Source organism: Bombus flavifrons, chromosome 10 (genome assembly GCF_040668555.2).
Source record: "Bombus flavifrons isolate JBK064 chromosome 10, iyBomFlav1_principal, whole genome shotgun sequence".
Taxonomy (NCBI): Eukaryota; Metazoa; Arthropoda; class Insecta; order Hymenoptera; family Apidae; genus Bombus; species Bombus flavifrons.
In genome coordinates this window covers 10,644,149-10,670,697 of record NC_138451.1, presented here as the reverse complement: position 1 = coordinate 10,670,697, position 26,549 = coordinate 10,644,149, and the positions used below count along the sequence as shown (strand labels likewise).

The 26,549-nt window shown below is 39.7% G+C and overlaps 3 protein-coding genes and 1 non-coding gene across 4 annotated transcripts in view; all 4 read right to left on the bottom strand.

The window, feature by feature from the left end:
* Window positions 1–1,283, bottom strand: part of LOC138183854 (colorectal mutant cancer protein) — a 58,687-nt gene extending 57,404 nt beyond the window's left edge. Inside the window, exon 1 of the mRNA XM_069121307.1 lies at window positions 407–1,283. Within this exon, the coding sequence (XP_068977408.1) occupies window positions 407–516 (110 nt within the window). The 5' untranslated portion in view covers window positions 517–1,283. The remainder of the gene's footprint in view (window positions 1–406) is intronic.
* A 151-nt stretch (window positions 1,284–1,434) lies between these two features.
* Window positions 1,435–4,672, bottom strand: Ude (Uracil-DNA degrading factor). Its single transcript, XM_069121606.1, has 4 exons — window positions 4,349–4,672; window positions 3,493–3,838; window positions 2,154–2,894; window positions 1,435–1,834 (listed from the first exon to the last, which is right to left on the bottom strand). The coding sequence occupies exons 2-4, from the start codon at window positions 3,834–3,836 to the stop codon at window positions 1,564–1,566; spliced, it is 1,356 nt and encodes a 451-aa protein (XP_068977707.1). The 5' UTR covers window positions 3,837–3,838; window positions 4,349–4,672; the 3' UTR covers window positions 1,435–1,563.
* A 648-nt stretch (window positions 4,673–5,320) lies between these two features.
* Window positions 5,321–26,344, bottom strand: Ets96B (ETS variant transcription factor Ets96B). The gene is made up of 9 exons (XM_069121210.1): window positions 26,294–26,344; window positions 21,816–21,927; window positions 17,744–17,797; window positions 16,496–16,555; window positions 12,736–12,880; window positions 12,024–12,160; window positions 7,527–8,029; window positions 6,876–7,209; window positions 5,321–6,371 (listed from the first exon to the last, which is right to left on the bottom strand). The coding sequence occupies exons 1-9, from the start codon at window positions 26,342–26,344 to the stop codon at window positions 5,959–5,961; spliced, it is 1,809 nt and encodes a 602-aa protein (XP_068977311.1). The 3' UTR covers window positions 5,321–5,958.
* TRNAK-UUU (transfer RNA lysine (anticodon UUU)) lies at window positions 17,565–17,637 on the bottom strand. Its single transcript has one exon. It is a non-coding gene; the product is annotated as a tRNA-Lys (tRNA).
* Window positions 26,345–26,549: the final 205 nt, after the last annotated feature.

The window sequence follows — 26,549 nt, the reverse complement described above, 5'->3', positions numbered from 1 at the left end:
TTCATCCGGCGGTAGCGAAGAAAACAGTACGCGTTCCCGGTTTAATTCGCAGTATCGCGGCCGCGCTGCATTCAGATTGGCTAATTAATCAAGCTAATAATTAAAAACGTGTGCGTGCCGCGCGCGCCCGAGTCACCCGCCAACTTTTCCATTCGTGTTTGCCAACGAATTGTTTCACGCGGTCCCATAATTCCTACAGTGATCATTTTGTTCTGAAAACTATTATACTTGAATGCTATTCTCGTTGAACAACTTTATTTTCGAACTATACTGTATGTAGCTTTAAAAATGTCTCCAAAGTATCGGTATGTGATAAAGTTTAGGAATGTTTAGATTATTTCATGTTCCACGGTCCAATGATTTAAAAGACAAAGTATTATAATTTATGCAAATTGTTTCGGCTCACCTGTCGATAAAACCATCTCCGTCGCCGTCGCATGCTTGGAACAGCTTCCTGACGCGTTCCTCGTCGCAGATGGAGCCTGCTTCACTTTCAGCATCCGCGGTTTGTGACATCTTCACTTTTCCTCTTGTTTATCCATTGTAACTAACTATTGGCGCACTATCCAGCTGCTTCGTGTCCATCTTTCCTCAACTGCTCTTCCCTGTCACGTTTAAAAGGTGATGGTCACCTCTATACCGCTGTTCAATTTTCCTTCTAGGTGCCCCGTTACATACTTCAGAACTCGATTCACGCATCGATCACGCACCGATGGTCCGAAGTTCTCGATAACGTTCTCAGGTTCCTGAACTTGCGTCAAATACGTAGGACCAACACGGTGGATCGTTAAGTCACGTGTTGCATCGCGATCTCTCGTTAATCGATCCTGAGATGTAAACTCGAGCCGTCGACCGCCTCCGCGATTACGTTCGGGGAAAAGGTCTACGAACCTCGGTGGAAGCAACAGCTATTTTTAGACCGTTTAAAATACGTAGAATCCCTTGTTCCACAAGATTTTGTTGATACATAGTGCATAAACAGATCGACTAGATAAGCCATTCTCTCGCGAATGTATTTTCAGCGCACGAATTTTACGGAGATTTTACAACGCGAAGTCGTGTGGGCGTTCGTCTTGTCACTAGATCGTCAAAAAGGGTGAGACAGTTGCGTTTTTTCCGGTGTGGCTGTGCACGCACGAGAACCTGTGTCCGCCGTTTCCAGTGTCACCGAGTCACTAACCCTAACCTCAAAACCGGACCCGAGACTCACCCACCCTCGCGAGCCGTACGGCGGCAATAAAAACTATCGATTGAGCGTTCCGCGGTCAAAAAACTTTGACATCTCGCGCCATCTTGAAATTTTCGAGCACGACGAAAACAAAGATGGCGGTCGCCGAACCACGAGCCGGCAAGCGGAATGTTCTAGTTTCGTCGTCAGATGTCGTCACTAGAGGCGCCAAATTTATCGCTCCTAAATACGTAAGTCGAATGAAATATTGAAAATAAATTATCTTTATTATCAGTATCGTTGAACAAAAATACAACTAAAATGTTTTGTACATATAATGGTAACTTAAGTATATAAGTTGTGGATATTAATACGTATTCGTAGGATAATTTTGTTTAAGATTTTAGCTTCTCAGCCAGGGTAGGCACAAGTTTTTTGAGTTTGCCAGCGTCGTGACTGAATGCCCACATTATACATCGAGTATGTTCTTCGCTTGGAAAACCACAAAGTTCTTCGTCTGTCTCGAACCATTGAATATTCTTTTCTTTGATTCGGTCTACTAGACTTCGTAAATTCTTATTCCTTTCTATGTCCCAAGTAACACTCGAGTCTGGAACTTGAACGTTTCTCAGCTTCTTGTAATCTCCCTCCACTTCCTCATACGCTCTGTAGGATACACCGAAGAATGTTGCAATATATATTTTTACTATAAATAATATTCTATTCTAATAATAACGATATAGCATATATTAATAATAATTAGATTACGGATATTTACGCATATTCATATTTTTATGAATATAATGGAATTTGGAATTGTTTTATCTATTAAATATTGTAAAAAGTACTATACCTTTTATACTTCTTATACATTTCTTTATATTCTGTGTATTTTTGCACCTTTTCCCAATAACACGTACAAATCCGTAGTCTAACAATAATTATACATGTATATATATATATAGATAATAAAAAATGTACTTACTTAAGAAATCCATTGTCTTCGATTTTGTATCTGTCGGCCAACGGCTTGAAGGCTTGCACCAAGTCAATAGGTAAATAATTGAAGTTCTCCTTAGCTCGGCCATTCACGTTATAATCCGTGATCCAATTCTCGAACACTTCCACGGCTTCCTTCATGTTCTTGATCTTTTGCTCGTCCTTTGTGCACGATATCACCCGCTCAGCCCTTTTCACCAGGCCAGTGATCGCATGATACTGATAACTTACGTCCCTGCCCTCCAACGATTCTATACTCAGCAAAGCTTTCTCCTTATCTTTGAAACTGAGTCCGCTTTCCTCCTTTTCAGTCTTCTCTTCTTCAGATGAATGTTTCGCTACCTTTTTTTTCGGTTCGTTGTCCTCCTCCTCTTCGTTGCTGGACGAACTGCTGTATCTCCTTTTCACGCTTTTAGCCTTGTCATCTTTATCAACCTCCATGTCTTCGTTATTCTCAGATGGAAATTTTTCTTCCACCTGGGTCATGAGTTTCTTCAACTTGGTCGGTTCTGGACTATAGCCCAGCAGGATGCACTGAACGTGTTCCTTGGTTGGGAGTCCCCGGAAGAGACCCACATCGGTCTCGTACCATTGCACGTGCTTCTGTTTGATCTTATCGATGATCTCCTTCAACCTTCGATTCCTTTCGATGTCCCAAGTGGTCTCTCCGCTTGGAATTTTAACAGCTCGCAGACTTTTGTAATCGCCTTTCTCCTTCTTGTACGCGCTGAAAAATCAGAAACACGTGAAATACGGAAATAGATCTATACTGAATACCTAGATATTGAATGAATCAAAAAAATATTGAAGTAAACGCAAGTAAATGGTCACGTGTAACATTGATATTAAACTAAGGAAACACACCAATGACCTCTTTCTTGGATCATACTTGGTCGCAATAATTTACTTTGCTATATTTAATGTTAAAACATACACATTTTTTTTTTGCTTAATATTGTATGGTTTACGCGATAAAATTGATCATTAATTATTTTCACCGTGTTAAATGTAAAACGCTAAACAATCTAAAAGATACTTTAAAAATAAGCGTTCTATTGCAACGGTGCCAGTAGTAAACAAGAAGGTAGTAAACAACGTAATAAAACTGAAAACTGTTAATATTCGGTACCTTGAATTACACCTAGATTCTGGTGTAATTGAATTGTTGTAAAATCAATTGGAACCACGTTGAAACAAAGCTACACCGAATCAAATTAACTTTCGAGAACTAATTCGTATTGCGCCAAGTGAAAAAATAATCGGTCATTCAATTTGAAAAGACTCGCTGAAAGAACTATACTTGCGAAGAAAATGTTGATATTTACTTGTAGAATTCCTCCTCCAGAACATCGTACTCTTTGGCAAGATTCCTGAAGCCTTTTATAGTCTCGATTGGCAAATAAGCAAGGTTTTCTTTGCTGCGATTGTTCTCCTTGTAATCAGTCAACCAATCCTCGAACACTTTCAAAGCCTCACGAAGATTGGCCAGCTTCTCCTCGTCTCTGGTGATCTGCAGCGTCCGTTTCGAGCGACTCACGAAACTAGAGATCACGTGGTACTGATAACTGATATCACGACCTTCCAAAGCCTTCAGCGTGTCCAAGGCCTTCTGCTTGTCCTTGAAGCCCATCGCAGACTCTTCCGGTTCCGTGGATTTGCTTCGGCCCATTGCTGAAAATCGACACGTTCATCGTCCTCTATATACGTACGTATAATCGAGCGAGATCGCGTGCAACGCGTGGCAGGCACGTGAGACGCGACGCAAATTCACGCGATCGATTGAACGGTATGGCCAATCATTAGGTATGGCAAACAGAGGCGGAGAAACACTCGACGAGAGTGTGACGCCAGCATGTCAGTTTTATCGTTGACGTAATTACTGGTTTATGGAAGGATCGATACAAGCCGGACTATGGTCGAAATAGTATATTTGTGCAAACTGCAATTTGAACGCCGCGCTTTTTTGTCGATCCAAATAGCAGCGTCGAAATAGCACCGCTTAGAAAATAGCTGGCATATCGTCGAGACTATTCGATAAGAAACAACGCGATGAGAAAACTTGGCGGTTTTCGTCGATCCAAATAACAGGGTGGAAACAGCGACGGTTAGAGAATAGATCACGTGTGATGGATAGTATCAGATAAAAGATAACGAGATAAGAAAACTTCGACAGACACTTACCAAAACTATGCAGGCGATATCAATTTCCTTTGGTGTGCAATTAATCTGATCGGATCAGTGACACTGTTCCTAACACGAAGATAGACCGTATCACGTAGTAGTTGCAAGAAACAGAATGGACTTTTAGATTCTAACGTTGAAACTGCGCGACTGACAGTGGCAGACAGATCTACCGGGACCCGGCTTTGGTCGGCGATGTTCACCAACGATACAACTGCTCACGGATGAACAAGGATAGACGATTTGCGAGTCGGCGGAAAAGAGAGGGGCCGACATAAACATATCTACTATGTGTCACAGCCCGAAATACGCAGCCGACCTCAGTCCGTAGTCTTTGGTTTGCGTCACTAACTGCTAATACAACGGCGAAAAGAAGGATCGACATGGAAAGTCTCTGCGCACGATCACGTACGATTCGTCTGTGTGTAACTCATGCTCGCATAACCGTTTACACTCGTACTAATTCGCATATCGAGCATTCCACCGTATTTACTTTCGGTAAGACGACGATGATTTCTTGCGCATCTGTCTCGATGATACAAGAAGATAAACTTGTTAATGACGCTGTTTAGGAACGTTGGATACATAGACTGCGTTTTTACGTTTCGATAGATTTATTTGGTATTTACAGAAGTTACAGTATCCTGGTGAACTACTCGGACACGCGCAATGTAACAACGATCACAAGCGATTGGATCTGCCGAGCTAAAGGGTTCTTAGTCGATCTGAACCATCATACATACGCCTTCGAATTTCGCTATTTACAAGATTCGTGGTACGCGCGATTCGAGTCTCGATTCTGAAATACGTTTGTCAATGGTCGCGTAATGAGTCGATATCGAGCGTCTATTTTTAGGAAACTCAGTTCTATTTTTCTCCGATATTGCTATTAATTGTTGGTTAATTTAAGACATCGTGGCATATTGTTACCAAGTTTTGTTTGACCATATAACACGTACACCGATAGATCGTTTTAGGCATTGATTTTTATAAATTCAAATTACAGTGTCTTATACCGAAATATGCATATTTATACCGAAATATGTATATGTATACCTTATGAAAGATGTATCGTACACACAGCTTCATTTTCACCTTTCCTTTAACAAGAAATTCGATAAGTTTTCGTTAGTCAACCGATGGAAAATTTGTGCTTTAAGAGGTTCAACTAAGATATAGTACGAGTTATTGCGTATATACGTATATACGTATTAGCCTAACTATTGCTACTAATTGTTGTTTAAATTAAGACATTTAGCAATATTGTAAGTAATTCTTGTTTAAATTAAGACATCGTGCGTTATTGCTACCTATCCTTGTTTAAATTAACATCGTACAACATTATCATCCGCTTAAGTCAAGTTATTGTACGATGTTGCAACTAATTTCTGTATAAATTAAGACACTGTACGACCATGGACGAACGCTGCTTGACATTCAAACCGTGCGTTCCATTAACACCTACACGTTATACTTAAGCCACCTATACAATCGTATAACGTGTAAGCACGTAGTACGGGATAATCTATGACTAGAGATTTTCTCGAGAGTCAATTCTCGATGCGTATGACTTTCCGTCTTCTGATAAAGTTGAGACTGTTGAGAGAGATTCAGCAGACGCAGCTGCCTACGCCGAGGCAGGCGTACGAAGTTTGCTCGATCTTCGAGCTGGTGGTGGTAGCGTCTAGCAAGGTTGGTTGGGAAAGCGTTGGAGCAGCCGGTAATTGCGTTCTCTGCACGCCATCGTACAAAATCGATGACGCTTCTCGTTCTCTGCTGATACCTTCTGTTTCCTGTGCGTACGGAATTCTCGCGAGTTCTTGGCTCCTCGATTCTGTCGGAGCATCGTGGGACGACAAGCGACCGTAGTTTAGGAAGGTCTCTGTGTAGCTCGAGGGCGGATGGTGGTGACTTCCGTTGTACTCATGCGAGTAATGGGGATGGTATCTGTTCGATGGTGCCTTGAAACCCTCGTTGCCACCGAGGTACTGGTGCAGGTGATGCAAACTGGATGGCCCATACACTGTTGATCGCAAATCCAATTTTACAGATTGATCGTTGTTTGCAATTTTTATCACTACAATGTGTTTGTTTAAATCCCAATAGAGATTTTTTTTCTTTTTCATTAATTCTAAAAGGTTATCGCGTATAATAATATACATTGCTATTTCACGTAATGTCTTGTATAATTAGAAAACTGTGTATAGTATGATAGTGCATCGCGTTTCATCCGTAGGTGAATGGACTAAGAATTGTTTAATTAACTGCTTAGTGTCTAGAGCTCGGTAATTTAACCAACGTAATATGTGTGTCAGTTCCAACGAATGTGATATGCCTTTTGGTATACTATCTTTTGAATGGACTGTGTTGCGCATCTACGTGTTGCTTGTTGCTTGCAAAAAGATGACCACATCATTGACAGATATAATTTAAAGCGTATATTAGATGGCGATCTTCTTGCAAACTGTTCGCCATAGTAGTGTAAACTCGATATTAATTACGATGTATATATATATGAGCTACCGACCTGCTGCGGTATTCGAGTACATGGCAAGAACTGCATCGCCGTAGCCACTGGTGGGATGTTTTGCTAAATCGGAAACATCGTTCGTAGATGAGATCTTGCTAGATATCGATTGACTTCGAACGCCGTTTTGTACTTCGCTGGGAAGACCAGCCGATCCTGCGGAGCCGTATGCCATGTTGAAAAGTGCTTCCGGATCGCACACGAACTTATACACGTATCTCTCTCCAGCCACCTTTTGCATTATCCCTTTCTCGTAATAGTACCTCAATGATCTGCTTAATTTATCGTAATTCATTGCCGGTCGATTCTTTTGAACTCCCCATCTTCGAGCTACCTGAAGAAAATGAAATATATCACCTTACCGTTTGATGCTTAAGCGAGACGTCCTTTGTGATTAGACTGTTGATATTTTTATCTCAAAAAATTGATAAGAAACCGAATGATGTAATATTGTGCAGAATTCACACATAGAAAATACCAAAGAAAGAAGAAAGTGAATATCGCATACCGAGGAAAATACTCGAAAGAAAAATACACGTTACGTCTAATAGACAAATAAATCTAAATGCACTTAGGTTTCATATCTTTTGGGCAATGATAATAAAAATATAAATTAAGGAGTATTAAATTTGTAATAGCAATGCAATCTACCTCTTCCGGTTCGATTAGCTTGAATTCCATTCCACGACCAGTCCACGCAATGCAAGGTGCGTTCGCAGGATCGTCTAACAAGGTGACTAAAAACTGCCACAATTGAAGAGAACCTCTTCGTTGTTGTTGATAGCCAACAGACATTTCGCTCCAAGGTGACACTCCCGTCGCCGAAGATGGCCTCTTGCTACTATACTCTGTGTTCCACGAGCTAGGAGATCCTTTCTTTTGATAACAATTACTCTGTCTCTCCCACGATGGATTCCTGCCTTCTAATTGAACTCCCAGCTCGGTCCACGTGGGCGTCACGCTTCTCTTGCCGTACACTTCCGAGCTCCAATTCTCTTGTCGCGGAAAGAAAGCTTCGCCAGGAGCTGGAATCGTCGATTGCCATTGAGAAGCTGCGGAGGAAGTGCTGGCTGGCCGACTAGGCGATGGCGAACCTCTGGCGTTTCTCGTTCCGCTTCCGTATTGCTGCTGTTGCTGGTAGACCATGCTGTTGCCTGCGTGAATTTACATCATCGAGTTGAAGAGATTTTTAGGTTTCCGTATTCCAAAATTTCTCATTCTCGTTTTGGAAAACAAAAAACAAGGGTTTTCATGTTTTAGGAAAATGTTTAACTTTTATCTCGTTAAGTTGAAAGAGAAATATATTACTATAATTTATATCGATAGATGTTCATACGGAAATATATTAATTTATATGTTAATTGATAGGATTTTAAGGTATCCTAATGAAAATTTGAATTTTGATTCGTAGTTTATACTGATAGGATTCAACCATTATGTGTACGTTTCTGTATGTGAGGTATTCCAGGATCCCACAGTAGCAATCGAGAGTTGATATGGTATCGCAACGAGTAATCGTATATACCAGTAACAATGTTTTCATATTTTCATCTTCAATATATCCTTTAACGTTAGAAAGATACAATTATTATATCGAGGATGGATGAACAGTTTCTAATTCCGTATCGTAAAAATTCGTTTTATATCACGGTCGAGGTTTCGTATGCATTTCGATCTTCGGACGTTTCGTTCGTCTGAACGACAGTTCATCGAAACACGCTGACAATATCCAGCGTAAACATAGTCTACGGTAGAAGAAGAATGGACAAGGACGAAATGGACAAGAGAAGATTCTCGGATGCACGAGAAAGAACGAAACGCAAGCAACGTATTAGCGATTGCACTCACGCGCGGTTGCCGGTGAAGTGCTCGTCACACAAATATCGGCAGGAAATTGGTTGATATTCAAAGCCCACGGGGTTGTCGGGATGGCGGAGCTCGCGGATAGCGGCACCGCCTGAAATACCGCGTAGAGCTCGCGCGATATGTATATTAATCGGGTGCTCTCCTCACAGGGAGCATCCACCACCGCCGGCATCCCGCTGATGCCGTGGTCCCTCGAGCCGAAAAAGCTATTCTCGAACCATAATCCGGTTACGTTCCAAGTCGTGTACCGGGAATATTGAAAAATTGAGAACCCCCTTGCCGATACCGAGCCGGAACGCGACGCTGCCAGCCGTGATGCAGTCCATCTTTTTGCTCGTCGATTAAAAAACTTCTACCTTCGTTCGTTCGTGGAAAAAGAAACGTACTAACTTCGCAGGATGTGCAACGTATGTACATGGAATATTCTATTCGATAGGGCTTGCGGTTGGAAATCAAGGTATACACCGTGTACCCGATATTAATGGGAAATCTCAGTCATCGAGGTGAAATTAAGAGGAGGAAGGGCCGGGAAAGTTAATCGTGTCGGCAAGTTAGCTTTAGCTTCCTAGCTGGCAAACGTCGGTCGGATCCCGATCTCGTGTAGACGAGACAGACAGGAATCGCGGGGAGGAGGGTTGAAAGCTACGGGCCAATCTGGCACTCTCTCTCTCCGAAGAGGGGCGAAAGGGGTTGACCTCAACGTGCAAGCGAGGGCAGAGGCTTTGCGGGTAGTTTTAGATTAAAATTAATCGCGAGCTGATGAAACCGGTGGCGATGTACCAAACAGGAAAAGGGTTGAAGCCAGGACTGGTCAGGGGCGGTGCGCAGAAGGGTTGCACGGAAAAGAGGACGGCCTCCACTCGTCCACTCTCAGACGAGGAGCTTCGGTTCTTTTCTCTCTTTCTCTTCTTCCCTCTCTCATTTACTCTCGCCATCTCTTCTTTCCCTTCCACTCTCTCGCTCATCCTCCCTCTTCTCTTCTCATTTTCTTCTCCATCCCTGTCTTTATCCTGCTATCTCTGTCTCCCTGAACTCCGAATTCCGGAGTAGAGGCTGGTTAATAATGCAAGGTCCATTTTCCACCCACCTGACGCGCTGAAATGACCTTCTTTGCTTTCTGCTCATTCACAGGAGGCAGATTCTGCCGATCCTGCGATCGAATCGATTCGCAACTACTGTTTATTCATGCATATCGTTTACGTTTAACTCTAAGTTGTCGAATAGAGCAGTATAGAATACAGGAGGACCGACTATAATCCTCGTGAGCCGGGTACTGGCATTAATTAGCGAAATGGTGACCAATCTGCCTCACCCATTAACAGGTTATTACTATTCCACCCGCTATATTGGTCAACGATTGGTCGATTTAGTGGACTAGGGAGACAGAAACGTTTAACATGCTCCCTTGGCAGTCTGCATAAGCGATCATCGGTCGTTTCGTTGACATTTTCAAAAAATTGTACTTTTTTAAAGATTAAATTTAATTAAAGGGAACAAGCGACGATTATGAAACGAGTTTCGTCAATGGCAACTGATCATTTTATTATCAGATTTCCGAAGTACGTAATACCGTTTCAGGAATTAAATTCATTGAAGAGAAGCACGCGTTTCACGAGTGAGAACGCACTGAAACTATACGTGTCAGGGTGTATCAATATCGATAGGTATGGTCTTATTATTAACCTAAACTGCGTGTAAATAATTGAAACGGCTTAATGGGAGGGAGAATTACGCGAAGAGACGTAGTAGAAGCATAATTCCCGGGTGACTTGGAAGTAAATGGGTATACGCGCACGGTGTCGGCCAACGAATATAGCAGCGGAGTTCCTAAAGGATTCGTTTGGTGTACGTGCGTGAATAAAGGAAGACTAATCGGTCTGATTACAAAGCATGAGCTTGCAAACCCTTCGTCGGCTCTACCTTTTACGTTATACGTAGATTGCATAGCCTCGAACACTATTAAGCAATGCTCTGTAAATCTAACGTAAAACTTCCCTTTGAAAGCTTCGAGAATTTTATCAAGCTGATCACTGAGCCTTGAAAAGTATTTTTCATTGAAAAATCTGCGATATCAACTGTATCCTGAATGCAAGAGAAAGCTTTCGCGACTTGCAATCTCCCTCGGGAGAGAATTCTATGCTCTTTCCTTCGTTTAGCAGCTTTCGCTGGATTCTACGAAGCGCTTCTCCGTAGCTTTCGAGTTGAAAGCATTCTTCAATTATTCACTTACGTATACTTAGTCACGCGTGAGCGAGTCCAGTGTACCAGCGACGAACTTCGTCAGAGATTATTAAGGAATTTCGCATTAAAACGTCGCTGAAAATTTATTAGCCGGCTTCCGTACGAATCGTTTGACCCAGAATCAAAATCGTTCCCTCTAGACTCTACACGAAATCAATCCGTCGTGACTCTCAAATTAAATATAACAACAAAGTATGACGAGGTACGATCGATATGATCGTGCTAATGCAATTTCAAAATGATTCGTATAACACAGATAATAGAATCACGAAAGATGTCTACGAAGAAGTGGTCGAGTACTTTTGCATTACGTCAAATAAATTAAGTCATTGTTATACATACACGATCGTTTATACGTATATCGAGTGACAACTAATTTATTATTACACCGTATGGAAGAATACCTTCGTATTCGTGATAAGGCAAAACGTTTGGAATCTGCTTAAATCACTCGTGCGCTCATCGTTTGCAATTTAAGGAAAAAATTCAAGCTATTTAACAAAATAACGAAGACGTTAGAGCAGTGCACGCATGCTGGAGAAAATATGAGCTGTAATGAAGACAAATCGTAAGTTATTAACACGTTTGTCTGTAAAACGTTAGTAACTCTTGTTCGAACATTTCGCTATTTGATTTCTTCGAGTTTTCTAAAAAACCAAGAAATATCGGAAGTTTTGAATGCTCCTAATTGGATGAACAGGGATTGTAATGATAATGAAGAGGGAGATAAAATATAAGACGATGAATTTCGGGTCGCCAAGGCGCTCTAAAAACAGACACCGGAAGAGCAACTCGAGCTAGAGCTCGATTAATGGATGGAACACCGAGTACTTCCCTCGTGCTCCAGTTATTTATGGGATCTATAGGGTAGTAAAGCGCCACGTGGATCTATTGTCAAGAGATTTGTCACGGTGCACGTTCGAAAAGAGGGTATCATCGGTTCGGAAATCTCGTTGTTCCAAACAGCTCCTGAGAGCGAGCTAAGAATATTATCTATCGAATTGTACGTTCCATTTGTCCAACAAATCATAGATTTCTTACTATTTCGAGTGTCCTGAGCTGTTGATGTGGGGATGCTCGTCACGGAAATCGGCTCCCCATATCCTCTGTCCGCTGGTTCTTCCTTCACCGCTACGTTCTTCGTGGCCTCGCTTGTCCTCGAGCTCATCTTAGTATTTCTATACACGAACAAATACAAACGACTCTAGATTTTCAATTCATAAACAATTTACGCATCAATTTCTTAATAATTATTAATCGCATTAATTTCTTTTGTAAATAGAAATATTGCGAATATCTATGCAAGTACGTATCTTCATAGATGATCAAAAAATAATTATGGATAATTAAAGATAAGAAAAGAAATGTAACCTAAGTGGAAAATTGTTTTATGCATTGGATATCATAGTGTATTTTGGGTATTTTATATAGATACATTAAGCTAGGCCAGATATTAGAATATCTTCCGTATAAGAATAACGTGTGTATTTGGTGCAAGTTACTTTTATTACGCATTTATTCGCTTGCTTCGTACATTTTATATGCAACGTAAAGTCTTGAACAATTAAAAATTTCTCAATTTCATGAGAAACGTGCAGCAAATAGATGTTTTAATATTTACGAATGGCAGTGTATCTTTGCATACTACGTATACACGCTCCATGCATTTCCGTGCTTTCAGATTGCCCATAGATGCACAAGAAGCAGCAGGTTATTTGAAATTTCCATTACTGGATATATTTGTCCTCCTTACCCGAAGCAATTACTGCGATTCTCCGGATCGAGATCGAGGAACGTGCTACCTTGCGAATGTGCATGGTTCATTGGCGTTTGATACTGTGAGTAATTAGTATCATCGATTCTTCTGCAATTCGCTGATTCCTGTTTGACATTGGCGTCTGTAAAAACCAGTATACCGTATACTGTAACATTTTAGCGATCGAACGCTGAACATTAGTAGATAAAAACGATCGATATCGTCATTTCTTAAAATTATCCTTTACATTGCTTGTTGCTCTATCTTTGAACAAAACAAACAATCAGCGCTATATAACGCGGTATAACGTGTTCAAATTCTAGTTACACTTCGAAAGTGAAAGTTAAATTACATGTTGAATTTTTATATACGTCGATCGGTATCAACGTTAAATTTTATCCTACGAAATTGCAAGAATGCGAAGCTGTACATTAACCAGAAGCAGCAAGGGTGAATAGACATTTAGATGCAAAAAATGTCTTTGGGGAGGGATAGAGTCGCGGATGTACAGACGAACGGTCAATGATTTTAACGATCGAACGAGGATCGTTTCTTGGGACGAAGATCGGCAGGGCGAGGATATAAAAGCGCGTGTCGTTGCGGAAGCGAAGGCGCATCGTTGCAACGGCACGTGGGGATAGATTCGCTTCCTAATGGGGCTGCCGACGATTTTACGCGGCCGGGGGTGCGCCCTCGATAAATCAAACAGGCTCTGGCCGTGGGAAGCATAAGTCAGAGGCCTCGGGCAATCATTGTATTTGCAAACATCGGAAGTTTACTCGCTGAGAGAACAGCCGCGCCGACCCTACGGTACGAAAAAATCGTACGGTTTCACGTGGAACTTATGAACATCTCGTTTCGCGGCGGAAAACAATGTTTACACGACTAGAAATGATGTTGGATAACAGCCAGTTTCAATCGAAGAATATAAAGATGCAAAACACACGAGAAGATGATTTTTGTTAATTTTCTCATATTTTTGTGTTATTCGATAGCTGAAAGAAATTAGTGGTATTTTAATGTGAAATATTCGAAGAAGAGAAAATAGCATGACAAATTCGAAAATATCTCTTGAAAATACAGAGACTCGCGAAAGTATCGCAATACTTGTTGACGCTTTTATGAGCATATTATACGTGCTGTACAAATTTCTCCATTTCGAAGTCTCATCGGTACTGTCACGAGACTCGATTAGTATAATCGTATTGATAGTGTCTAGAACAAATTCGAGAATATACATAGGAGTTACAAGATGACACAAGAATATATTTAACCACAGGACCAAACGCAAAGATAGCTTCTACGTGCAACTGGTTGGCAACGTATCGAATTTAAATAATGCTCTACAAAAGAGTTTTTAGAATCGTATTTTTCACCTGTAATCTTCGATCGGATAACTACAAAACAATTGTATTTTTCAGCCTGATCTTTTTTCCATAAAGTAATCAACTCTCCGTGTGTTTATGACGAATATTCACTCTGTTCCGAATGAAGCTAAATCTATCGTTTAACGATAACAACGTGAACAACTTCATCTCATTTAACGATGTATATTGACCCAGAGAGAAAGAGAGAGAGAGAGAGAGAGAGAGAGAGAGAAAGAAACACGGACAGTCTTTTTTCCAACTTTACACTGATATAACGGTCGTAACAACATCCGGTAAACAAAGCCTGGAATAAAAGTTTATTGGCAAATCTGAACCCGCCCATCGGCCTGTGTACCTCGAACAGGGTTCCCTCTGATTGTTTGCATACGTATTACGTGTGCAAATGAACGAGCTGAATCTCGCGCGAGTCCAGCAACGGATAAAATTAACAGGTGAAGAGCAAATTTGATGTACGGCATCGTACGGGAGGCTGTCAGGTTGCAATTGTGCAAATTACGGTGGAAATTGAACGAGTCGAGTTGCCAAGTGTATCGAACACGATATAGAGAACGATATAACGATCGTGTGCAATACGAAATTTTCTTTATCGAGTTAACACACGAACGATAGGAGAACACGCGTATGCATGCAAGTATATAGACATTATCCGCCATTCCCCCTGGCCGTTTGCTCGCCGATTCGACGCGTCTCGAAATATTTGCCAGATTTTCCAACGCGTACACAGACGGATAGAGCCTGGGAATTTTCTTAAGAATTTCGCGATAACCGAACGAATCGGATCATTCTGAGAAACTTAACGAAAAGTTTCGAAGTGATATATTTTTATTAGAAATTTATGAAACTAAAAATATGTGGCTTCGTGGTGGATGTTCCAAAAGTTATTTTCCACCGCGAATTATTTAAGGTAGTTTCCACAGATGCCTGGGTTATTGAATTTTCTATCATTGGACCGCGGATTTTTATGAAAAAAATGCATAGAATATTCAGAATAGAATACTTGTTATGGTAATTAACAAACGAAACGTGTGCCTATTTCAGTTCCATTCTTTTTTCGTTATGTTCGTAGAAATGTGAAATTGCTTAAAAATCTAAGGTACACTTTTCGCGAATAAATTTCATAAAGACCAAAAACGCAACGAACTTCCGAGCAACCCAATAAGATGAAGAGGAAGCTCCTTTTTTTACGTACGATATTAAAACAGCTTTGATAAACGGCGCGGTTGTGTAGAGAGACGCTAATCAGCTAGAGGTTGAAGAAAGGGGAGAAAAGAAGCCTTTAAGACTTAATATAAAGTGCTTCCTCGTGTAATGCGATATCGATAATCGACGGCAGTTTTCTGCTCACTCTATCTTGCTGCTTTAAAAACACTTGCCTCAGGCGATTTATCGGCTTTTTTTAATATCCTCGTCAATATTGCCCCTCCGAAAAAATTTCATTGTCAACGAACGAAGATTGCAAGATCTTCAATATGATTTTCAAGATATTTTCTAATAATTAGACTGCGGATTTTTATGCATTTACCTTAACTAATTAAGCATTTATATATTTGGACACCTTCCTATAGAAACTTATACACGCATAGGTAAGAGCGAAACAAATGATGACAATTTTTCAACAAAGTTTATAATAAAATATTATACACTATTGGAAAGTTATTTATTTCCAGACTGGCTACATAGTCTCCGAGATACAGGCGAGATAAGGAAAACTCTTCCAAGCTTATGTTGTGATTAATTCAAGCAATAATCTTTAATTGAAACTGCTGGAAACATCGGTTAATCGCGTTTAAAACATTTTATTCTATAAGAAGATGATAAGTACGATGCGTTACTTTTGATCATTAGTTTCTCATTGATTTATATATTTTATTAACATTCGCGTACCCTTTCTACAAATCGGTTAAAATATTTAAACTCTTAGCGAGGGCAGTGTGGAAAATATATAAAATATGCAGATTAGGGTACTCGTTATAATATTCAATGGGTGAAATTTCTGCTTATGTTGCATTCACAAAAATTTGTCTCTGCATAAATATCCGCAGTCGAGTAATAATGTTTCTGTACTGTATGATTAGAGGTTTGCCATAAACGCGAGTCGCGAAATCGCAAGAGTCGTGAGATCGCAAATTCGTAGTTTCCTATTCGCGCAAATTGTATCGAGCTACTTTCTAAATTGACACTTGAATTGCATATGCGATACATTTCCGTGCAGCTTCCGTTTCTATCGAGATTGACTTCCTTCGTGTTACGCGGTTCGTCAAGCATTTGACACGATTGGAACATAGCATGTAATTAGGTGAATCTCGGGAAATCGCGAGTTGCCTCGGCTGATCGAAGATGTTAGAGGAATAAATTTCTGCCACACTAACTTGTCATCCGATGGAACTCTGGCACGTACTGCTCGCTGTCCTCCGTTTCGCAGCTGCTGCCTGTAACATAATAATTTGCAAATTTATCATTAAGAAACGATCGTTCGCGTGAGAAAATCGCAAGAACTGCAACTGAAATAGCGTTATTCGATACTAAATTGCTGCATAAATTCTGTCAGCCTGTTCGTTCGTACGGAACAGTTCCCCGAGTCAAACACTTAGACTGCACGTCGTTTCTTTAAAAGGTAATTTCCAAATTATCCGAGATACTTTCTCAGCAAATATTAATTATCAGTTTTAAAATTCAAGAATTCTTAGAATGTAGCCGTTAATGACTTATTTACAGATTTTACAGATTATTTTATTTACACATTTTTATTTACAGATTTTTAAAAATAATTTATGTATTAAAAAATTGACTGAGTCATTGGCAAATAATAAAATATAGCGTGAATGTATCTCTTGAACTGTCTTTCCTCGAATAATATCACGGAATCAATGATTGATAATAATTAATACTCTGGCGGATAAAACTTGAATTCAAGCTAATATTAATAGGAGAGAAAGATCATCGTAAGATGTAAAATAATGGTTCGCTAGATTCGCCTGGCGGGTAGCTAGTCGCTCCACTGACAGTGGCAGAAGGTCCCCTCGTTATCGTGATTATTACACTGCACCCATCGTGCATTACATTCCAGTTTGTCAAAGTAATCAAAATTAATGCTCCGAATAGTCAGGCTACTGCGTGTAATCATCTTCGTGGAAGATTTACGAACTGTTCGATAAATGGATAGTTCCCCGGTTCATTTTGCAAGGAATAACGTTTATAAGAATTTTACCCTGGGTTTTTAGTTTGCAGAAACTCTGGGCTGTTCTACTGAAAGGAAAGTGGAACGGAAGCCGAGTATTTCAAAGCGGCTGTACTCGTCTTTGCTCTTATAATTCAATCAAGTTAATGGAACCTATTATAACGATTTCTCTGCGAATGAAACGATATAATAATTTTTATATTTTTAGGGCAATATTAGATAATATTGATTGATTTGATGGTAAAAATAAAAAATAAATCCGCCCGAACAGGGACTCGAACCCTGGACCCTCAGATTAAAAGTCTGATGCTCTACCGACTGAGCTATCCAGGCAGTTGATACTTCAACCCTTCATAATTTTAGAAAACATTATTTTTATTTATAGTAGGATTTTTCGTTTTTTATATTTCTGATAGAAGTTATTTATAACAAAACTTACCATCTTGAAGCCATGGCTCTTGTCTGTATTCCTGTGTGGGGTATATTTCATTCTCTGAAATCAAGTTTTACATTGATTTTTTAAGTGACTGCTTTTTTAAAACGTAACAGTATTATTGCAAATTCTTCATTTTCTAAGAGCAATGAAATTTTGATTTTATAAATTAACATTTTACTTGAATAAATAGAATGTTTAAAATATTCTACTAATTTCTTATCTACAGCGTTACAAAGATAGCCTACGTTTATATAGGTCAATCGATAAGAAATTACGAAAAGAATGCTATATTGTTATTCTATACTGACAGAGATGCGACAAGATCTAAACGTTATCTTTCTTATTTCATACATCTACTTTACGAGTCCAGCAAGGAATTACTTGGTGGTATAATGATTTATGGTTACTCGGGGATAATTATCCCAGCCTGAAATTAATGCCTCACGTATTCTACCGTATTACTTCGTCAAATCCAATGAACGTCCATTATCGTCAAAAATAATACGAGCATGTTAGATGATAATTATTCGAACAATGTACAATGCTCGAAACATCGAAAGAATTGCTTTCCCTGTCACTTTGATTTTTATTCTCGGTACTTATATTTGTATTTTCTTTTTACAATTGTGTAAAAACATATTTTTATTACAATATGGTACGAACACCATATCCATCAAGCCTATAAAATTTCTTTATTTCTATTTATTTTTGACTCACAAGGAAAGGTCACGATTGATTCCGCACCGATTTGAATGAAACTTTATAGGTCTGAAGAACCGCCAAAAATAATAGATACTTTCTTTTTAACTGCAGTGACACAGGTTGGAGGGGTGTGAAATTACCCGTCGAAATTCGACCCCTGAAGAGCTAATTCAGAAACCGTTACAGATAAAAGAAAATCTATTTTCCGAACCTCCACCGAGACTCACCCAAACCCTTGACCATTCCCAAACCAGCCCTTCTTCGTCGGATATATCCGAATTTGTTGTTGTGTTTTCTAAGATACATGCATTATGCCTTTATTAAAGGTTTAAACTTTTGCATTGCTAGTTGACGTCAGAAAGATGGATCGTTTCAGAGGATACTGGATAATATAGGAATTGCAAAATATAAAATTACCTTTTAGTCATCCTTCCGGAAGGGTAATCAAACGAGTTAAGCGTATATTCTTTGGGGTGTAAAACGATTTCTGGATAATTATGTCATGATGAAACACGATGTCTGAGCTGTAATAAGATTCGGCGAAAGAGCCATAAGACGGAACAAAGACTGAATGTTGGGGGATGAATCAGTAGCAAAAACAACCCCTTTCAATGCAGGCATGTACATAAGAATACGGCAGAGATGTATGTTACGTGGGGTCTGTTTAATGGGCCTCTAGGATTCGCCACGGGTAGCCACTTGTCAGTAACCTTGTTTTGTTCATAATCACAATCTCGTCTGACGAATCGAATTTACTTGGCTTCATAGTTCGTGGGTAATAACGCGTTTTGTCGCGAGTTGTAATAACGATGCGTACGACACAAAATTTGAGAGACCCATCGTCTCTATAATAATAAAATAATATCGTTAAGATATATTCTGCCACTTGGAAATTTTAAGACATCTATCTTTAATAAATCTTTACTATTTTTGTCGTAGATTGTGAATTTTAAATTGCTATATATTATATCTAGCATATTTTCTTTATTATAAAAAATGTCCTTCTCTGTCTCCCTCATTATTACGTTTGAGATAAGTTGAGTTACGACAAGGATGGTTTCGTAGATGACGTAAATTTTTATCCGTATCGATTGCCTTATTTAGATACAGACTATTGACGACACCGGCAAGTTAATTACGCATTCTCTTTCTTTTATTTCTTGATAACGTTTTTCCATATCCGTAAGAAAAAATAAAATAAATTTTATAAGTTTGTCGTATAAGTAAGTCGTATTTTAAATCACTCTAATTACTACGCTATCGTCAACGGAATATCCCTGTCGCAATTCTGCTTCCATTTCTCGCGAGGAGAAGAACCGTTCGAGTCTCGAAAACGCAAGGAGAAAGCTAGAAGGTTCGTTCTTTCGTGTCGACGTTTCAATATATTTCTTCGCGACGAATCGTCGCCGAAAAGTGGATGGGGAGGCTGGGTAGGGCGTAACGTGATTACGATAGAGAAATTGCAGCATTATAGGCAGTGATTGAGTTAGGTGGAGGCGGACCATCCTGACTGGTGGTTCACACCACGGCATGCCAATGTTAGATATAAAGTGTCAATCACTGTGCCCAGACGCTGCTAGGGTGGTTACGAATCCTATGGGGGTACGACTGGCTTCAACTACCCCATGGGGCTCTTTGCGGCGATAACACGTTGCTTATTGAATTCGTCCTGAGGCTTCCCGTCGTGGTGTCACGTTTCTAGGTCAAGGCTGCAAGTAAAACTGCCGACACCGGAGGGATTAATTGACCGATGGTGCAAATTTCACTCGTTCTCTTCATTAGGTCATCGAGCAAATTGATACGACTCTGTGGTCATACGTTTCTATTAATTTCAAATCTTAATTCACATTTTCGCGATCAATTAGAAATTTATAGAAGCGTATAAGAAACCGTGCGTAATTATTATGTAACGGTGTAGATATTCATGTTATCGCACAACGAAGTAATTTTCTGTATTTGTTAAGAGAACAAGATCAACCTTATGGCCACGGCTTTTTTCTTTCTGCCCCAACGTAGGTATGAGAAAATTAGTGATAACTAGACTGGAGATTTTTTCCATATACTTATACGAAATTTAAAGGTGCACAGAATGCATATTATACAGAAATACTATATATAAAGCATGCAGAATAGAGTGCCCGCTATAGTTCCTAATACATAAAACAAATTTCTATCTAAATCGAAACTATAAAAATGTAAATTTGTATAAAAATTCTCAGTCCAGTCGTAACTATATTTTCCTCCAAAACGTTAAGTCGTATGTAACACAGAACAAAGAACGTCGATTCATTACAATTCCTATGTTAATCGATCTGTATTGCCCTGACAAACAAAGTCTAGAAATCGTCAGCCCCTTGAAATACTTTCTACCGTTTCGTGCGGCCTTAAAATGTAATTGCACCGTAGAAAATAATATCATCCCTGATCCGACTATATAAAGATATTGACTCGACTGCCTGTCGGTGACAGGCTCTCTTCGGGGGGTGGTTCCCCCTTCGCCCCGTTGTACACATTTCGCGAACATCCTGCACGTGCTTCGGGCCGCGCTACGCTTTCTTGCTTGCGTGGATCTCCTTCGTGTACAGTGTACGTGCATGTGTTTGCACGAAGACGCAGTCGAGACTCCATGTCAAGACGGAGGCCCGGTGTTCCCGAGCAACATCGTATCAAAGAGCTTCAAAATCGTCGAGCGGGGGATGGTGACCCGTACGGACCGCCCTCGACTTTCTCGTCTCTCGATTTCGTTCAGGAAAAGTCTCATTGAATAATTCGAAACTGATCGAAATATCGAACGACTTCCATTCGCTATAGCGTTTGATGTCTTCTCTATGTTTCATGCGTTTTGATATAGTAGGTGGAAACGATATGTAGTAAGATAGTAAAATCGGTCAGTAGTAAAAGTTTACAATTATCTTCGATAATCGAGACAAGATAAATAAGGCAGATAGATAGAAGATAGATTCATTAGAAAGACATATTCATTACATTGGGTAAGTTTTATTTGGTATTCTACGTTATAAGCCATGTATGATACGAATGAGATAACAGATTTATAATAAAGTAACTAGGAAATATAAAAGCAGTGAATTCGTATTAAATATCGTACTTGTGACCGGCAAGTATAATGTTAACTCAATTCTTCGTTCGCAGTATATCTAACGAAAGTCTTCTTAAAAGAGGAGGATGGTTTTCTATCTGATTTATACATAGAATATGAATTGATACCTTCTCCTTTCTAACTTTTAAAAATTCGATGTGGTCGTAGAAAATACGTACAGCTCTGGGTACGGTTAGATCAATTAGTGACCCTACTTAGTGCTTTACTTTACGACCTTGCTATATCGCTCCCACCTAAAATACATGTTCTACTTACCAGGGTGCAGCTTCTCCTCGGTACTTGGTTGTGTCACGGAGTAGTTACTGGGACAGTATCCTGCGGTAACTGTTTGAAGTGGTTCGTTCAGCCTGTTGAATTCTTCGTTTGGCTGGAAAGATAGATATCTGTGTTAAAATAGCACTTTGTAGTAGCGAACGTTCGTTTCTATACGAAGTAGTATTAATCGGGTATTTCTCCTGTGATCCTTAAATATTCTCTTCGTTCAATTTCCAGTAGCTATTATTTCATTCTTTGTTAAACTGTAAAACGAAGACAGCGATCTTTATGTACGTACGTACTTGGCTTCAATCGTAGTTTAATATTTCCACATTTTATCGTAGAAAGCCAGCGTTCTGCATTTTAATTTCATCATTTCAAATATCGTCGGGAGTGAAAAGTCTTTCTCGTTTGCGAGCGTTCTATCGGGCGAGGAAAAAAAGGAACTGATGTAAAATTGCAAGAAGAAAGGAAAGAGAACGGAGCGATTTGGAGCAGAAAGGAATAGCGAGGAACGAGATTTTAAGTAAAGTAGTGTATAGCGGCCACAATGAGAAAGAGGAAGAGAGAGAGTGAGAACGTGCGAGAGAAGAGGCGAGGAGGACATCCGGTGAACGATTGGATGGTTTCCTCCTTGCGGAGCAATCTAGTGGTAAAGCCGGTTACCGGTTTTGGAAATTCCAATAACGCCGTGTCGCCGTCTGCTTTTCCTTTATAAAGTTTCACTGCGGTCTCTCAGCCGATCGCTTACACTTTAAAATCGAAAGACATCGTACTTGATTTTAAGAAAACTTCAAACATGCTCAGTATCCTCTTCAATCTTTTTATTAACTTTGTTGCAGCCCTCGGATTTCTCTGTCTCGATCTTACTCTTGTTTCAACAAATAAAGGGACTTTCAACGTCTTAAGACAATTTTTAATATGAGATTAAAATAAGAAATCATGTACATCGATTCTTTCATATTTTAATCAAATTTAGAAGATATAAATTTAAGAATGAAAAACTTGATTGAGTGGGAAATGATTTGAAGAACGTAATAGAGTTAACAGGATACCTTTTTAGGTACCTTGCCGTTAATTTTTGAAATATATCCAATCGCATAAATTCACGATAAAAATATATCGTTGACGATAAACGTAATAATAAAATAATCGCTTTATTGCTAAATTATCCATCATTTTTCTTTTATAGTTAATTCGACAGGATATTATCATTTATAGAGACGTAATCAACTTCCTCTTTCACAGTTTCATAGGTTAGTCTTACGTTCATTGCCTCGTCCCTTGGATTTTCCTCTGATTGCAATTAATAGTCATTTATAATTAGTCGCCGTGATGGTTCAGCACTTGTAATCCACAAGCTGTGCCCTCTAATATAAATTTTAATTACATTCCCCGATATTACGTTCAATCTTTAATCCCGCCAACCCGATATCAAATGATATTTAGCGGCACGACAGCGTTAAATAAGGGATAAAGAATGTATCGTGCGGTTTTATGCTTAACCCACCCTTTCTTATCAAATTTGACCAAATTTTCTTGTCCGAAAAGTTCGTGACATATTTGACAGTGAATTGTATTCTGCATTGAATTCGATTGTATCAAAAAATGAATATTTACCAGAAATTTTTGTCAAGTACGTGGATATGATGTAATTATTTGGACGCTAATTAGAATATTACACTATAGTATAATACCATAATTATTTAATTCGTGTTCTTATAAAATTTTTTCTGATATCTATTTGAAGAAGCCTACTTGATCCATAACATCAAAAGAAACAGGTCATATATTATTCTATAAAATGTTACTTCTATTTTTCTTTATATAAAACCTACGTTTATTATTAATAATTAATAAAAAAATTTCTCCACAGCAAAAAACATTCAATCCTAAAAACATTGAAACCTTTTTATTCTATAATCTTTCCGAACAATTCAATATGTTTGCACATTCTCGATCTTCGTCTTATTTTGAGTCATAAAATTTCCCTATCTTGACAGTGTGCATGTTTTACAGATCCTCCTATGCTACTTTAGCCGATCAGGGGTTAATCGAGTGCATTCACGATGCAATGACTCGTAAGGAAAACGCGCAAACACGGTCGCGTGTCGTTTAACTTTTTCCGTAGGTTCACCTTTCTTCACCATTCCTCCCCCTGACCTTTCCCATCGGGAACGCGTCTCCGTGTAAAAGACGCGCTTGTAAGTGGATCGTTTGGGGTACGTGTGTCATGTACGAACAAACGCACTCGTACGTTTGTATCTAGTGAAAACGAGATACCCATGAATCGTGGGGAACGCCCCATCGTTCCTGATGATGCTGCGAGGGGTCGTCACCCCAATTCCCTTCGTACACCACCCTCGTAATTGCGCACTTCGGTTCGGTTTATAATAAAGTCATCGAGCAGACAACACGTTCCAAACGGACTCCCCTTTCTATCAACGGATCTTGTCGATTTCGTTCATCGATTTGCGTAAAAACCGAAAAGGCTCTTATGAGATTTGATACACCGGTTTGGACGAGTATCGTTGGATTAAGACGTGAAACTTTGATTTGATGAAGTGCAGAGTGTATTCTTTGGACGTAGCAAGGATGAAAGTAAGATTTTCACTTCATTAAAGATCGTCCAATTTCAACAAAGAGTCGTCGTCCAATTTGATCAATTAGGAGAAGCGAAAGGCGTTGCCACTTTGACGAGAAAACCTCGCCCTTTTTTCTTTCCGTCGCTTTCTTCGACGAGGGTGCGAAGACAATGATGGTTTCGAAGGACAGAATACGAACAATACCGTGGATGACAGCGGGACTTGCAATTACAATGTGTCGCCGACGGAGTCTATCTACTAATTGCTCTCTCGATACACGCATTGACTTTCCGTTTTTCCTAAGAAGAAAACAATTCATCCATGTATCTTTGTACTTCTCAACGCAATCCACGAATATTATCCATAATATTATACAATCCCGTGGTTTATGGTTGTAATGTTAGGCTACGGTTACACTGCATGTGTATCCTGACGAGCTATCGTCCCGGCGAATGAAACATCTGACATTTAGTTGCTCTAACGTAATTGCCCGAATAACAATTCGGCAAAATACGTATCCGCTGTAATCATAGCCTCATACAATCCCAGAATACTATCTTCGTATTCTTTGAAAGAACAAAAGTATCTTGTATCATTGTTAAACCGCGGATTTATAGGAAATTAGAAAATGCAAAAGTACACAGAACACATATAATACGAAAAAAAATAATCAAAGAGTAGTGTCGTCTATAATATTTGGTAGATAAACCAATTTTCTACCAAGATCCTACTTTTCAACTGATATTCTCAAAAATATGAATTTGCATTAGAATCCGCAATCTAATCATCATCGAAACGTCCCAGGTAAATTCACATGGTGGTAAACGCGCCCCGTTGAAGAAGAGGCTTTTAATCATGGGAAACTCGAGTGTCAGCATATGTTGCTGATACAGAGAAGTAAATTAAGCGGCGGATCCGTGCAGCGGGGCTGGTGTGTGGGAATCGAGTGATTTTTAGAATCAACAAACATAAATCAAGTGTTTCCGCGAGCGAGTGCTTCACGTCGTCTCTCCCTTCGTTCTTACGAAGGGTGTCCGACGACCACCCACGGCTCACCGGTGTCATAGTCACGGTGGTAGCCCCGTGCACGGGGGTATCCCGCACCGGAGAGACCAGGAGGGTTGAATGGTGGCGACAATTACGTGTTTAGGGGGCACAAAGGGGAGGCACCCGTGGGACGATCCATCGGAGCGTGGTGGCGCGTGCCAAGGCAATTCGACACTCGAGGATCATCGCGCGAGTACGATGCATTATGCGTTCATTGACTTTGACTATGCTCACTGTCCACGCTTATGACTCCATTGTATCGCCATAGGGAGAAAACCGGAAATGGGAGTCACGTTGATCAAGTTGTTGTCTATCTGGTCGACTTTTTAACTTTTACGATGGACAAACACTAACTGTATCTCGTAATTATTGGGTTGTTTATGGTGTTGTTTGAATATGTAATGATGGATACAACAGAGCGACGAAACGTTGATGAGCTTGAAGTATACTTCGGTAACAGAAGAGTTTCACGTATAAAATAGATTGTTAATAATTATCATTATTCTTACACTTGGCAAGGGAAGTATCGTTTCTTCTTAGACATAGAAGAGCGATTATTGCGTTGTTTGATTGAAGTAGCACCTGCCTGTGTATATCTGCCAGTCAGACACGCGGGTCTTAAGATTACCAGTGTAATTATTGTATTGTATGATATAAATAGTATTCGTCCGTGTGGGTCAGATGCGCTCATATCAATGCGATTATTGCACTGTCTAATCGAAGTTGTATTTACCTATGTAGGTTAAATACGCGTATTTATTATTATGTAATGATCGTTTCCAAATTCTTATGTATAGTAAAACAATGGAACAATAAGGTAGTACCATTCTATATTTTTTATCTTACCAGCCTAGCCAAATCTGTAGTCGTGGCTGGTACTTCTTGATCCTGATTCATACTTGTTACCCAACTCTTCTTCTGATTCCTTTTTGTTGAAGAAAAACGTTCGTCACCAGATTCCACGAAAATGACACGGGTAAAAGTATTGATAAACGAACAGATCACACGAACTGTCGCGTAATTTTGAAGTCACGTTGCTGCACCGTCAAGATCAAAGATAGGACTGAGACGAGTGATTTGATCTCGCTGAACAGTGAAAAGA